Source organism: Cygnus olor, chromosome 14 (genome assembly GCF_009769625.2).
Source record: "Cygnus olor isolate bCygOlo1 chromosome 14, bCygOlo1.pri.v2, whole genome shotgun sequence".
NCBI classification, from domain to species: Eukaryota; Metazoa; Chordata; class Aves; order Anseriformes; family Anatidae; genus Cygnus; species Cygnus olor.
This window is the reverse complement of record NC_049182.1, coordinates 9,151,784-9,164,413: the sequence shown is the minus strand read 5'-3', so window position 1 is coordinate 9,164,413 and position 12,630 is coordinate 9,151,784. Positions and strand designations below refer to the sequence as shown.

The following is a 12,630-nucleotide window of genomic DNA, read 5'->3' as shown; positions in this document are numbered from 1 at the left end:
AGGGACCCCCAGCCCGGGCTCCAGGATCCCCAGCATGGCACTGGGGAGAGATGCGGGGGGGCCGGCTCTGCCCCGTTCCCACGCCACGTGCTGCCCCCATGACGCGTGGTGCCGCCTGGGTGCCACGCCGGCACTGGGCTTCGCCGGCCACGTCTCTTGTCACCCTCGATGTCCCTCCTGCGCCGCAGCCCGGCGTGGCAGGGCTGTCACTGGGGAAGCGGCTGGGCGCGCTGACGAGTTAATAGACGCTAATTAATACAGATTGGGGAGATCACTTTCAATTCTGCTCGCTCTCCCTCTTGCCGAGGAAGGAGCCAAGGGGGTGGATGAGCCGGATCCTGCTCCACTGCTGCCAGGGCTGGGCCAGCCTGGCCCATGCTGGTGGGGACACCCGGGCTGTGCCGTGTCCTCCTGGCCATCCCCATACACCCAGCACAGGGTGCTCAGCACCCAGCGCCACCCCACTGGGCAGCTGGACGGCCATGTGTCCCACCACCGCTGCACCCTGGGGGGATGCCGGCAACGCTGGCCCCGCCAGGTGCTGTAAATGGGTTATTACTCAGAGTAATTAAGATGGAATTAAAAATTAATTCTGTTCTCCAGCACGCCACGGTCGTGGCTAAGCTGCGTGCTGCAGCCTTTCTGCCAGGGCCTGTGCCCGAAAGCAGCGGGGCTGGGGCAGAGGCAGTGTCACCCGGGTGCTGGTGGCACGGCATGGAGTGTCCTCAAGGGGCTCGGCAGGCTGTGGCTGCCACCGGCCACCGCTGCCACCTCGCTGGGGACATCACATCACTGCCCCTCACCACGTGCCACGTGCCGGCCGAGCTGTGGCCGGGCAGAGCCCCTGCCCCTGACCTCCCAACCGGCCCCGGCATCAGTGGGCAAGGCCAGCACCAGGGTTCTCCAAACTCCCATCAAATACTGAAACATGTATTTGAGCTCATGTATAATGGATCGTCCTCGTGCTTCCTCCCCATCCATTTGTGGTATTTAAGGAAGTAGAATATTAAACACCATTGTATTAGCAAAACTGCTGCCTGACTAATTGAGTTACAAAAGGAGAAGTGCTGACGAATAAACAGTGCATAATGTGTGGCTCCGGTGAGCAGGATGTGGCCACGGCACCGGCATCGGCTGTGCCTGGGCTGCACAGGTGCTGGGGGCCGGGATGGGCAGGCACCGGTGCTGCTGGCCCCGACGGCAGAGCCGTGGTGGGAGAAACGTGTGGCATGCGGGGCTGGGACACGTGCCAGGGCACGGGATGTCCCGGGCCTCATCCTGCACAGGGGGGATGCTCGGAAGCAGAGCCAAGGGCCTGGGTGCGAACGCAGCCACACAAGGAACAGAAAGATTATGAAAATGAAAAGTAAATAAATATGGATGTTGAGGACCTAATTCTGATAAGAGGATTTTCAAAATTAGCCATTTGCAGGAGTAGATTAACTGCATCTAATGCTGGGGGTGGGAAGGGCTCTATTAAGACACAGCAAACCCTGGCCCGGCCCTCCCTGCGCAGCCTCCAGCACTCGCAGCAGTGCTCGGTGCTTTTAGGGAGGCAGATCTGTTGTGCTGGAGAGCAGCGGGCTCTGACACCAGCCTGGGGCACGGCACCGGTGCTGTCCCTCGCGCCCTTCCCGGCCCTGAAGGGTCCCGGCGATGGGGTGTCATCACGCTGGGACCTCCCTGGCCAGCACCCGGGGACCCCGCTATGGGACTGGGATGGGGAGGAGAGGAGCAGGGGGGAGCGGGCAGCAAACCCACCGGCTTGGGCACTGTGTTAAAGCCACCACAGTGGGCGCCCCAACTGGAGCGGGTGCCGATGCCCCCGGCACCGCTGTGGGTCCCGTGTGCGGGGCTGGGGGCACCTCCGTGCTCGGTGGGCAGGAGCGGGAGGCTGCCAGGGCTCGCAGAGGCTTTCCGCATCCTCCTTCTTGGATTTTCTATCCAGGCAGCCAAGCAGAAATCTCATTACAGCCCGGCACAAAGGCAGCGTCCCCGAGCGTGGCTGGGAGCTGGCGCAGCCTGGGGCGGGCACGGCCACGAGGGTGTCCAGGAGTGTGGGAAGGGGCCGTGCCCTCCCTGCACCCCTCTGCAGTGCCCCACAGCCCCCTGTAGGGTTCTGTTCCCCCAGATGCCCCCCAGCCCCTGCCCCAGCCCTGGCCACTGCCTACAGATGTGGCTCCTGCTTGCCCCAGGCCCCCCTGAGCCCCCGAGTGCCTGCCAGCCCTATGGGGTCAGCTGCGGGTCCGAGTTTGGTGCTGGTCCCATGGGGCCTCCAGGGGATGTGTGGGGCTGTGAGCATGCAGGCGGGGCTGGGTGCAGCCACCCCGGGTGCCAGGCGCTCCCACAGCAGCAGCAGCAGCAGCAGCCAATTAATTAGCAGGGCAGTGGGAGAGCAGCCGGAGCCACTCTGGGATCGATGGGCGCATCGATTCCCCAACCCTCCCAGCGGGGCAGGGGACACGGGCTGCAGCAGCAGCAGCCCCATGCAAGGGGGCATCGGAGGGCACATCGGGGCGCGAAGCCAGCCAGGAAAGGACGGGCACACGCGGTGCCACCGCCGCCACCCCAGGGAGAGCGACCGGTGCCGTGCAGCGGGGATGTGGCGGTGCTAATGGAGCCCCCCCGCCTCTGGGCTGCTCGGAGGCATTTACGTCAAGGGGAGACGCAGGCTGCTCGCTGCGAGCCGGGGGCCAGCCAGCTGGGGGGCACCGAGGTCACTGCTTGAGCACAGGGGAGCAAACCCCAAAGCCCTGGCGGCCAGGTGCAGGGCAGGGTGGCGGGGCACCGCCTGTAGCCAGCCGGAGTGCCACGTCACGGCGATGTCTGCAGGCCCCCGGGCGCGAGGCTCCTGTCCCCATCCCACCCGCCAGCTCCCCCCGCCTGCCTCTGCCAAGCGGGGAAGTGCCAGCCCGTCCCCGCGGGGAAGGAGAGTGCTCAGCCGTGTTGCAGGAGCGTGGTTGCCACCGTCACGCAGATGAGAAGTGACAGCGAGGGACCCTGCTCAGGTACAGGATCCCTGCAGCGCAGGGCAGGAGATGCTGTCCCCCTCTGCCCTGCCTCTGCCAGCGGGGACAGTCCTGCAGGCGCTTAACCCCTTCCCACCACGCGAACCCCACTGCACAAACCCTACCATACAAACCCCCTACTTGCAAACCCCGCTACCGGAGGGGAGCGGCCCCAGCACCGCCGCGCCCACCCGCCCCGTGCTGCAGGATGGGGCCGAGCCCAGGAGCACCACACGGGGCTGCAGCCCCCCTGCTGCCCCCCGCTCTGCCCCACCACGTGCGGGATGCTGAGCGAGGAGGGGTCCGCGGGCCCCTCTCCTCCCGCTGCTCCCGCACCAAACGCGGTCTCCGGGGAGGTTGTCATGGGAACGGCGCCGTGGTACCCCTCGTCGCGGGGACCCCCACCGCGTGCCGCGATGCTCCTGATGGGAGGGCGAGCTCAGCCTGTGCCCACACCGGGATGGGGCACGGGGGGCGATGGTCCCCCATGGGTCACAGCCCCCTGGAGGTGCTCAGGGGCTGCTGGCAGCACCCAGAGGCCCCCTGCATGCCCACACACCCCTCCCGGAGGAGCCCAGGGTGGCCCTGTGGTCCCTCAGGCAGGCGATGGGGCACGGAGGTGGGCGCGGGCCCCCCGTGGCCGTGGCGTGGCACAGCCCCAGCGCCGCAGCCGCGCCGCCTGCCCACTCCCACGGTGAGCCAGCGCTGCTGTTCTTCCCCGGCCCACGCGCCCGCCACGCAGCCAGCAGCTCCTTCCCCGCTTTCTTTGGGGGATTTTAACCCTGCAGCGCCCGTGCCGACAGAGGCAGCGGGATGGGTGCCCGTGCGGCTGCGTGCTGGGATGCCCAGCGCAGGGCAGGCTCCGTCCTTGCTGCCGACGCGGTGGCGCAGGGCGAGGAGGGCTGGCAGCTTGCCCAGCGCCCGGCCCCGGCTGCGTGCCAGCTGCCGGCAAGGTGACCCCAGCACCGCCGAGCCACGCTGCGTGCCCGGAGAGGGGCACGTGGGCACCTGCCCCCTGCCAGCCCAGCACTGTACTTCCATCACCATCCCTGCTGGGCCCCACACCTCCTCTGGCCCCATACCCTGTGGGTCCCATAACATGGGCCCCCGTCCCTGTTGGGCCCCACCGCACCCCGACCCTGTATCTCCTGCCCTACTGCCCACCACAGCTCCCCTCGTCCTTGCTGCCCCCCCAGCTTCAGCATCATCCCTGTCCCCCCCCCCCCGCGCAGCCTTGCTGTCTGTCTGCTGCCATCTGCCTCTCCCTTTTGATCAGTATTAATTTTTAATTATGATTATTGACAGGGCTGCCAGCTTGGCTGGCATACGGGCCAGCTGCCCGGCGTGACCCTGGCTGGGGACAGCCCTGGCACTGCCGCTCTCTCCAGGTGGTCCCTGGCCATGATAGCACCTACCCGGGGGGTGCTGAGCGCCCCCCACCCCGATGGGCCTTCCGTGCCCCCGCAGGCAGGCACCTGGTGGGCAGGAGCAGAGGACGGAGCCCATTGTGCCCCCAAAGGGTGGGCACCTCCGGTCCCCAGCCTCGGGGCTGCTGGGAGCCCACAAAGCCACAGAGAGAAACAGCTCCATTATTTTTCTGATCAAACCAAGCCCTCCCTACGGCTGCGTGCAGGTGGCAGTAACCCAGCCCCTGCCACCACCCAGCCAAGGCCACCAGCGCGGTGTGGCGGGGGGCACCCCAAGGGCACGGCCCGCACGGCCCCCTCGCTGTCCCCAGCGCAGGGCCGAGGGGATGGGGACAGGAGCCCAGCACAGCCCGCAGGAGGCTGGGGGACACGGGGGGGGTCCTGGCACACCCTGGGTGGGGGGTGCTGGGGCTCAGCCCCATAGCGAGGCGGGGGGCTGCAGGGGTGGCCATGCCGGGCAGCAGCCCCCAGCCCCAATTCACGCTGCCGCTGCCGGGCGAGGAGGGGGGGACACAAACAAAGGCACCTGGCGGTGCGTTATCGGGGGGTCCCGGCTCTGCCGCCCCCCGCAGGCAGGGCAGGGCTGGGCTGACCCCCCCCAGGCAGGACGTGCTGCTGGCCCCGGCGTGCCGGAGCTGGCCAAGGCCGGGCGAGCGGCACCACCGCGTGGCCAGCGGCCGGCAGTGCAGCAGGAGGAGCATGGCCGCTCCCCCCAGACCCCCCCCACGTCCCCTCCTCAGTCCTCATAGCCCCCTTTCGGATGATCCTACCCGCTCCCGGGCACTCAGCCAGGGGACACGCAGCATCCCAAACCCCGACAGTGCCAGCTCTGTCCAGCCCCGCTCACCCAGCGGGAGGGGTGCAGGATGAGGCCGTGCACCTTCCCCATTTCAGGGGACCCCCCCCCAAAAAAAAAAAACCAGACCCTCATGCCCAGCACACACACACGGAGCCGGCTGAGCTGCAGCCATTCATTGTGGGGTCGGACGGGGGGGCCCCGCTCCCCCCGCAGTCACACCACGAACTTGTTCTTGGTCAGCGAGCCGCTCTTGGTGGCCGTGTCCGCATGGGCCTGGTAGCCGATGGCCACCTTCTGCAACAGGCCCAGGTGCTCCTTGTAGACACGCCTGCAGGAGAGAGGGGGCTGCAGGGCCGGGGCAGCATCGCTCCTGCCCGGGGACAGGACGGGACACCCAAATCACCAGCCCCTGCCCCAGAGAACGAGCTCAGGGCAAACACCAGGGTGACATCCCCACCACTGTGGGGCCAGCTGGCACCAGGAGCCCGCTCCCCCCCGTGTTACCCACACGTTACCCGATGTGGGTGACCCCTTCCCGGTTCTCCGCCTCCCGGGTCCAGATGGCGATCTTGTCCCCCTTGGCACGGATGTTGATGACGGCCCCGCACACCTCGTCGCTGTACTCGTCAAACATCTCCCCGATGAGGCACAGGAGCTGCACGGAGGAAAAGAGGAGCCTGGGGTGATCCTGCCAGGGCTCGGAGCCACATCAGGGGGTGACACCACCACCCTGACCCCACGGGCGGGCTCGGGGCCGCGCTCACCGTCTCCAGCCAGAAGCGGTCCAGCTCCGTGTGCCTCTGCTGCTTGGCCAGGGTGATGAGCCAGCGCCCGCCGCGCTTGTTCTGGCTGTCCTCCCACATGGGCTCGATGCCATCCTGGGGACGGGGACAGGCAGGGGGACGCTCAGGCACCGCCAGCACACGGCCGCAGCTGGCTCAGGGTCCGGCTCCCCCCCGCCAGCCCCCAGCACTGGGGTGCCACGGCACGGGGGTGTCGCACCTTGAAGAGGGAGTAGTCGCAGCCCGAGGTGAGCTTGCTGGCCAGCTGGATGTGGCTGTACAGGCTGCAGCGGAGGGGCGAGACAAGAGGCAGTGAGGAGCGGTGCCCCGGGGAACCCCCCCAGAGGGTCCCGTCGCCCCCCCCGCCCAGCAGGCACTCACGCCCAGAAGTCCTCCACCGTGCTGAACTTGGTGACCAGGCGCAGGTTGGCCTGCCACATCTTGCTTTTGTCGTTCTTGAAGAACCACAGCGCCCACCTGGGGAGGGAAGGGGGGCGTCAGCTAGGCTGAATCCCCCCCACACCCCCCTCCTGGTGCTGGGGGAGGCTCCCCGCAACCAGACCCCCCGTACCTGTTCTGCAGGGGGTGCTTGCCCAGGCTCTCTGCCAGGAGCACCTCTTGCTGCTGGACCCTCCGCCGCCGCCGCTCCTCTTGCCTCCTCTGGGGAAGCAGGGACAGCCCCAGGAGCCCCATGGCCACCCCAATAGGGCACACGGGGCCCCCACCCCACAGCCCCAAGGGGACAGCAGGGCTGCCCAGGCCCCGCTGCTGGTCCCAGCCCTTCTAGGGGCTGAGCAGGGCCAGGAGAGGACTCACCTGCTCCCCTGAAGCCATGGTGGCCAGCATAGCCCTATGGCTGCCCCCAGGATTTTTAAGGGCTCACAGCTGGGCGGGACGAGGCGGGTGCCCCACTGCAGCTGCGGAGGGGTGGGGGGCCTGGGAGGGGGCAAGGCGGGGGCTGGGGCAGGAGGAGGTGGGGGATTGGGGCAGGGGGTGAGGTGCGATGGGGCCGGGTGGGAATGGGATGGGGTTGGGATGGGATCAGATCTAGATGGGATGGGGTCGGGGTGGGACAGGGTGGAAAGAGCATGTGATGGGGAAGGAGTGGGATGAGGAGTGGATGGGGGAATGGGGTGGTGTAGGGACCGGGCGGTATGTGGAGAGAATGGGATGGGGATGGGATGGGGACAGGTTGTGGTGGGGAGGGGATGGGATCGGGAAGAGATGGGACGGGGATGAGGCGGGATGGGGACCGGGTGCTATGGGCACAGCGTGGGATGGGATCGGGACGCCCGGGGACGGGGTGGAGGTGCGGTGTGACGGGACAGCCCGGGGGTGCCGAGCCCGTGTGGGGCAGCATCCCGCGGGGCGCAGCTCCCCTGCGGCGAGCCGGGACAGCGCGGTGCCAAGGTGTGCTGAGCTGAGCCGAGCCGAGCCGAGCCGAGCCGGGGGGACCTGCTCCGGCTGGGGGGCGGCCGGGCACGGCTCTGCCCGGGCTGGGCACGGCTCGGAACGGCTCTGCCAGGACTCGGCACGGCTGGGCACGGCTCGGTACGGCTCGGCACGGCTCGGCACAGCTTTGCCCGCACTCAGCACGGCTGTGCACAGCTCGGCACGGTTCAGCACGGCTCTGCCCGGCTCGGCACGGCTCTGCCCGGTCCCGGCCCGGCTCGGCACGGTCCCCCCCTCGCATCTCATCGCGGCGCGGCCCCGGCACAGCCGCACTGAGCCCGCCCCGCCGCAGCCCGGCCCGGCTCGGCCCGGCCCGCTCCGCGCCCCTCCCGTCCCCGCCGCCACCGAACCAGGTCGGGCGGCGCGGCGGGGCCCGGGGGGGGAGCGGCGGGGCCCCGGGGGGGGGGGGCGGCGGGGCCGGGGCGGGGCCGGGCCGGGCCCGGAGGGCGCGGGGATGCGGCGGGGAGGGCGCGGGGCCGGGGTGAAGCCGTGCGGGCTCTCCCCGCAGAGCCGCCATGGAGGTGTTCATGAAGGGCTTGTCCAAGGCCAAGGAGGGGGTGGTCGCCGCCGCCGAGAAGACCAAGCAGGGGGTGGCCGAGGCCGCCGAGAAGACCAAGGAGGGGGTCCTCTATGTCGGTAAGGGCCTGCCCCCCTTCCTCGCCCCCCGCCCCCCCCCCCCCCGCGCCTGCCCTTGCATCCTCCTGCGTTTGCCCTTGCAGCCTCCTGCCCATCCCCCCGCTGTCCCCGCTTGTCCCCGTGCCCCCCCCCCCCCCCCCCCGCCCGGTGTCCCCCGCGGCCCCTGGCCCAGCCCCGGGGGTGTGCGGGGTGCAGGGGACGGGACCCCCGCGGCTGGGACCCCTGCGACCCCCCCCCCAGCGCTGCGACCCGCAGGGGCCCTGCCGGGGATGCTCCGGGGCAAAGGGGTGCTGGTGGTCGGGCCCTGCCTCTGGTGCTGGTGTCCCGGGGTCTGGGGACCCCCCTGCTGGGAGGTGGCCGGCTCTGGGCTGCTCAGGACCCGGGGCAGCGCTGGCTGCTCCGTCCCGCTCCGTCCCGCCGGCAGCGCTGTGTGGCGGGGGGCTGGAGCGGTGCTGAGCCGTGCCTCGGGCCGGCAGGGCAGCAGGGGCTCATCCTGCCCAGAGTGCGTGCCCCGGTGGGGGGTCCGGAGCTCTGGAGCACCCCGAGGCCCCGTCCTGCAGGAGGTGCCCGCGCTGTGCTGGCCTCAGCTCCGGGCACCGACCCCAGCTCCCACGGGACGCCTCATGCCGCGGCACGGCCTCGGTCCTGCCCGGTGTGTGGTGGTGCTGGTCCTGTGCTGCCCCGACCCGGGTCTCCTGCAGGGACTGGAGCAGCCTCGTAGGGTGCTGGGCTGGCGCTCAGCCCCCGGCTGTCCCACCTGGGGTGCGGGCAGGATGCGGCCCTGGCTCATGGAGCACTACCAGGGCCCCGGGCACGGTGCGGTGCCTGGGGCTCTCTAACCCCATCTCTCTCTGTTTCTACCCCCAGGGAGCAAAACCCAAGGCGTGGTGCAAGGCGTCACCTCAGGTACGGCCCCTCTGGCTCCCTTCTGTCCCCAGGACTGTGGCCCTGCTAACGAGATCAGGGGCTAATTGAGGGGCTGATGTCACCCGGCTAAAGCCTCTTATATAACAGGGCCCGCAACAAAGGATTTGCGGCGCTGCTCGCGCTCCGTGCCCAGCTGCAGAGCGCCGTCCCGGCCCCCTCCCCTCCCCAGCGCCTGGGCACGCAGGCGGGAAGGGCCTGATCCTGCCCAGCGCCTCCCTGCGCCACGGCCAGGCCCCTCTCCTGGCACAGGGGGGGCACTGACGCGCGCCCCCGCCTCTTGCAGTGGCTGAGAAGGCGAAGGAGCAGGCGTCCCAGCTGGGCGAAGCCGCCTTCTCGGGTGCCGGCAACATCGCGGCGGCCACCGGGCTGGTGAAGAAGGAGGAGTTCCCTGCGGACCTCAAGGTGAGCCCCCCACCCTCCGGCACTGCTGTGCCCGCAGCGGGGCTGCCACGGCCCCCGGCCCAGCGGAGAGCCCCCTGGCCATCCCCAGCCCCGCAGGATGGATGCGGTGGCACCCCCAGCGCCTCGCCGGAGGGTCCGCAGCTGAGCGTGCCTGGGGCTGGCGGGGGGGGACACAGATGCCACTGTCCCCAGCGTGATGGATGCGTGCACCGCGGACGTGTGCGTGCGTGGGGTCCCGCATGGCGGCGGGCGGTGCGGGGCCGGCGTTGCAGCGGTGACCTGACAGCTGCAGGAGCGTGGGCCCGGGAGGGGCGGCGGGTTTTTTGCATCTCGCCGCCCCGATGAGCCGCTCGCTTCCAGCTTAGCCCAAAATAGCATCAGCTGAAGAAATGAGGCCACAGCAGGCACCGCCGCTGCGCTGGGGGGATCGGCCGCCCTCCTTGCTTCTTGCCGGCCGCTCTGCCAGCACCGGGGAGGGGTTCCCGGCACCACCCTGCCCTGCTGGGGACGCAGGATGCTCCCACAGCCCCGCCAGAGCCCGAAGGGGCCATATGGTGCCAGCACACGTCATCCATCCAGGGATGAGGCTGGGAGCACTGCAGGGCCACACACACCCGGGCCCTGCTCCCACAGCCCCTTTGCCTGTCACCTCCCGGCTAGGTGTGCTGCTATGAGTGCAGGGTGCCCTGCAGCCCCCCACACCCTGCCCCATACCACACCATCCTGTCTTGATCCCACTCCCCTGGTGCCCACAACTGGAGCTCCCAGCATCACGGGTGCATGGCTGGTCTCCGCCAGGTCCCCCGGGTCTGGCAGGGGCGGGGAGGGTGCGTGGGTGACACGTGGGGGGCTGTTTGTGTGGGACTGACCATCCTGCTTCGCCCCCAGCCAGAGGAGGTGGCCCAGGAGGCTGTGGAGGAGCCGCTGGTCGAGCCGCTGCTGGAGCCGGAGGGGGAGAACTACGAGGAGCCCCCGCAGGTGAGGGGCCGGGGTGGCACTGCGGGTGGCGTGGCTGCGCTAAGCCCTGCAGCCTCGAGGGCAGGCTGGTGTGGGGCTGGGGGGCACAGGGGCTCCGTGCCCCAGGCGGACTCTCTCACAGGCTTTTTCTTTGCCCATCCTGCAGGAGGAATACCAGGAATACGAGCCAGAGGCATAATGGACCCCCGTCCTTGCCTCTTCCACCAGCAGCACAACGAACCGCCGGTAGCCCCCTGCTCCTCCCCAGCCTGCCCCAGCCGGTGCCCGCGTGCCAGGGAGGAGCAGGGGTGCCCCTGCCCCGTTCGCTCACAAGTTCTTCCTCCAGTTCCGTTCCAAGGGACCGTGTCCGTGTCTCCGTATCGTGTCTAGCAGTGAGAAACCCGCAGTGTCCAAGCCCCGGAGCCCTGGCGTGTGCCCGAGCCGTGGGCGCTGCCCGCAGGGGCCGGTGTGCGTGCGTGTGTGCGTGTGTGTCTGCCAAGCCCGGGTTTATCGCTCTGTGTCCCTCCCAGCGCCATAAACCCGGCTGCTCCCGGCGTGTCCGTGTCCGTACAAAGCATGTTTACCTGCTCGCGGGCTGCTGTACATTCCGCTTGCACGCGTGTCCCTGTGGTTCTGCTCTGGTTGTCGTGGAACTATTTTTTTTTTTATATATATATCTCTGTCTATGGGTGGACGGGTCTTTTGCCTTTGTGAGCCCTCGGCGCCCAAGCCCGCTCCCCAGCCTGCTGGGTGGTGACGGTGCCCGCGCCCCCCCCCCCCGAGGTCCCGTAGTGCCGACGCTGTGTTGTGACGTGGCATGGATATCCCCTCGCCCCCGTCGCTGGATGTGCAATACGAGGGCAGCTGCCAGTGACACAGCTGCCCCCGTGTCCATGAATAAAGCCAACTCTTGTCTGTAGCCCCCTGGTCCTGGTTGTGGGGTCCCTGGGGAGAGCGGCTGCCCCCACTCCCTGGTGGCAGGGCTGGCCAGGCCTGGCGGGTTTGAGGGAGGAGAGTTGAGGGGCCGGGGCAGGCTGTGGGAGCAGGTCCTCGTGAAGACAAAACTCCTGCCTGTGTGCTTGCTGCTGCTCTGGCAGCAGGCGGCACGCTCTGGCTGAGCCTGGGGTGCTGGCAGCATCCCCGTGCTGGCTGCAGTGCTTTGTGAATGGAGGGGACCTTTGGGGCTGAGGACCTTAAGCCAGGAGGAGGACGGACACGGTCCTGGCCTCAAGCACTGGTTCCCTTCCAGTTCTGGCCCCTGGCACTGCCAGCAGACACAGGCTGTGCTAGCAAAGGGGGTTCAGGTGCTGGGCACAGGTTTGCTGCAGGCTCACGCCTACCCAGAGCAGCAGGATGTGCAGTAAGGTGCCTCCTGGACAGGCACCCCAATCGTTGTGCTGGGAGCATGGAGCAAAGGGGAACCTCTCCTCTGCTGTCCCCCACCTTCCTACGTGACCCTGCTCCCCTCGGGGTGCTGGGGACGTGCCTGGTACCGTGGCTCCCGGCTGCAGCGTGACCACTGCAGGGCAGGTTGCTGCCACACACTGCCCAGAGCCACCCACTGCAGCAGGACCTCCTGTGCCCACCCCAGAGGGCAATCCTTGGGCCTCCAACTCCCACAGGGCAGGACCCCCAGCCCAGACTGGGTCCCCAGCCGGCCTTCAGCCCCTTGGCTGCAGCACAGGCAGTGGGGAGAGGCTGGGCTGAGTCTGCCCCTGTGCATATTGTATTAAATTCCTCACCCATGCTGGCTCACCAGCTTTGCCGGTGAGGAGCGAAGCTGCAGCAGTCAGCACAGGCACACAACAGGTCTGCCGACGCCTGCAGATCCCTGCCCTGGCTCCAATCCCCGTGTCTGCACCAGTTGCAGCAGTGCCTGCAGCACTCACCATGCACTGCTGGGCACGTTAAACGGCCTGAGCTGGGGCTCTCCCCAGTGGGAGCAGGGCTGGCGCTGGTCCCACCCGCCTGGGAGCACAGTTTTGGGAGGGAAGCAGATACAGGCAGCAGCTGAAGGTGAGACAGACTGCAGCGGGTCGTGGGACCCCCTGAGCTGTGTCCCCAGAGCCAGGCTGGGACTACTGCAGGACCAGCTCTGCTGCAGTGGGTCCCCAGGGAGCAGCGCTGCAGGGGTTCAGCCCCGTGGCAGAAGGAGGGCAACCTGTTTTAGCCCAGCTTTTTGGAAGAGCTCTCCTAGCCTGCCAAGAAGTCCTGCAGCATGCGGCAGAGCGGTCCCAGGA

At 68.7% G+C, this 12,630-nt stretch overlaps 2 protein-coding genes across 2 annotated transcripts; one reads left to right on the top strand and one right to left on the bottom strand.

The window, feature by feature from the left end:
* Positions 1–5,392: 5,392 nt before the first annotated feature.
* EIF4E1B (eukaryotic translation initiation factor 4E family member 1B) lies at positions 5,393–6,933 on the bottom strand. The gene is made up of 7 exons (XM_040573915.1): positions 6,833–6,933; positions 6,588–6,676; positions 6,398–6,493; positions 6,237–6,300; positions 5,999–6,112; positions 5,750–5,889; positions 5,393–5,562 (listed from the first exon to the last, which is right to left on the bottom strand). Exons 1-7 carry the CDS (start codon positions 6,860–6,862, stop codon positions 5,448–5,450), a joined length of 648 nt encoding a protein of 215 aa, XP_040429849.1. The 5' UTR covers positions 6,863–6,933; the 3' UTR covers positions 5,393–5,447.
* Positions 6,934–7,766: 833 nt separating this feature from the next.
* SNCB (synuclein beta) lies at positions 7,767–11,309 on the top strand. Its single transcript, XM_040573919.1, has 6 exons — positions 7,767–7,821; positions 7,977–8,104; positions 8,972–9,010; positions 9,315–9,433; positions 10,322–10,411; positions 10,557–11,309. Exons 2-6 carry the CDS (start codon positions 7,984–7,986, stop codon positions 10,587–10,589), a joined length of 402 nt encoding a protein of 133 aa, XP_040429853.1. The 5' UTR covers positions 7,767–7,821; positions 7,977–7,983; the 3' UTR covers positions 10,590–11,309.
* Positions 11,310–12,630: the final 1,321 nt, after the last annotated feature.

Coding starts and splice junctions, on each gene's coding strand:
- EIF4E1B (XM_040573915.1), bottom strand. CDS start 6,862: ATGCTGGCCACCATGGCTTCAGGGGAGCAG. Junction 6,677..6,832: donor CCATGGCTTCAGGGGAGCAG/GTGAGTCCTCTC, acceptor CTGCTTCCCCAG/AGGAGGCAAGAGGAGCGGCG. Junction 6,301..6,397: donor ACGGTGGAGGACTTCTGGGC/GTGAGTGCCTGC, acceptor CCTCCGCTGCAG/CCTGTACAGCCACATCCAGC.
- SNCB (XM_040573919.1), top strand. CDS start 7,984: ATGGAGGTGTTCATGAAGGGCTTGTCCAAGGCCAAGGAGGGGGTGGTC. Junction 9,434..10,321: donor AGTTCCCTGCGGACCTCAAG/GTGAGCCCCCCA, acceptor CTTCGCCCCCAG/CCAGAGGAGGTGGCCCAGGA. Junction 10,412..10,556: donor ACTACGAGGAGCCCCCGCAG/GTGAGGGGCCGG, acceptor CCCATCCTGCAG/GAGGAATACCAGGAATACGA.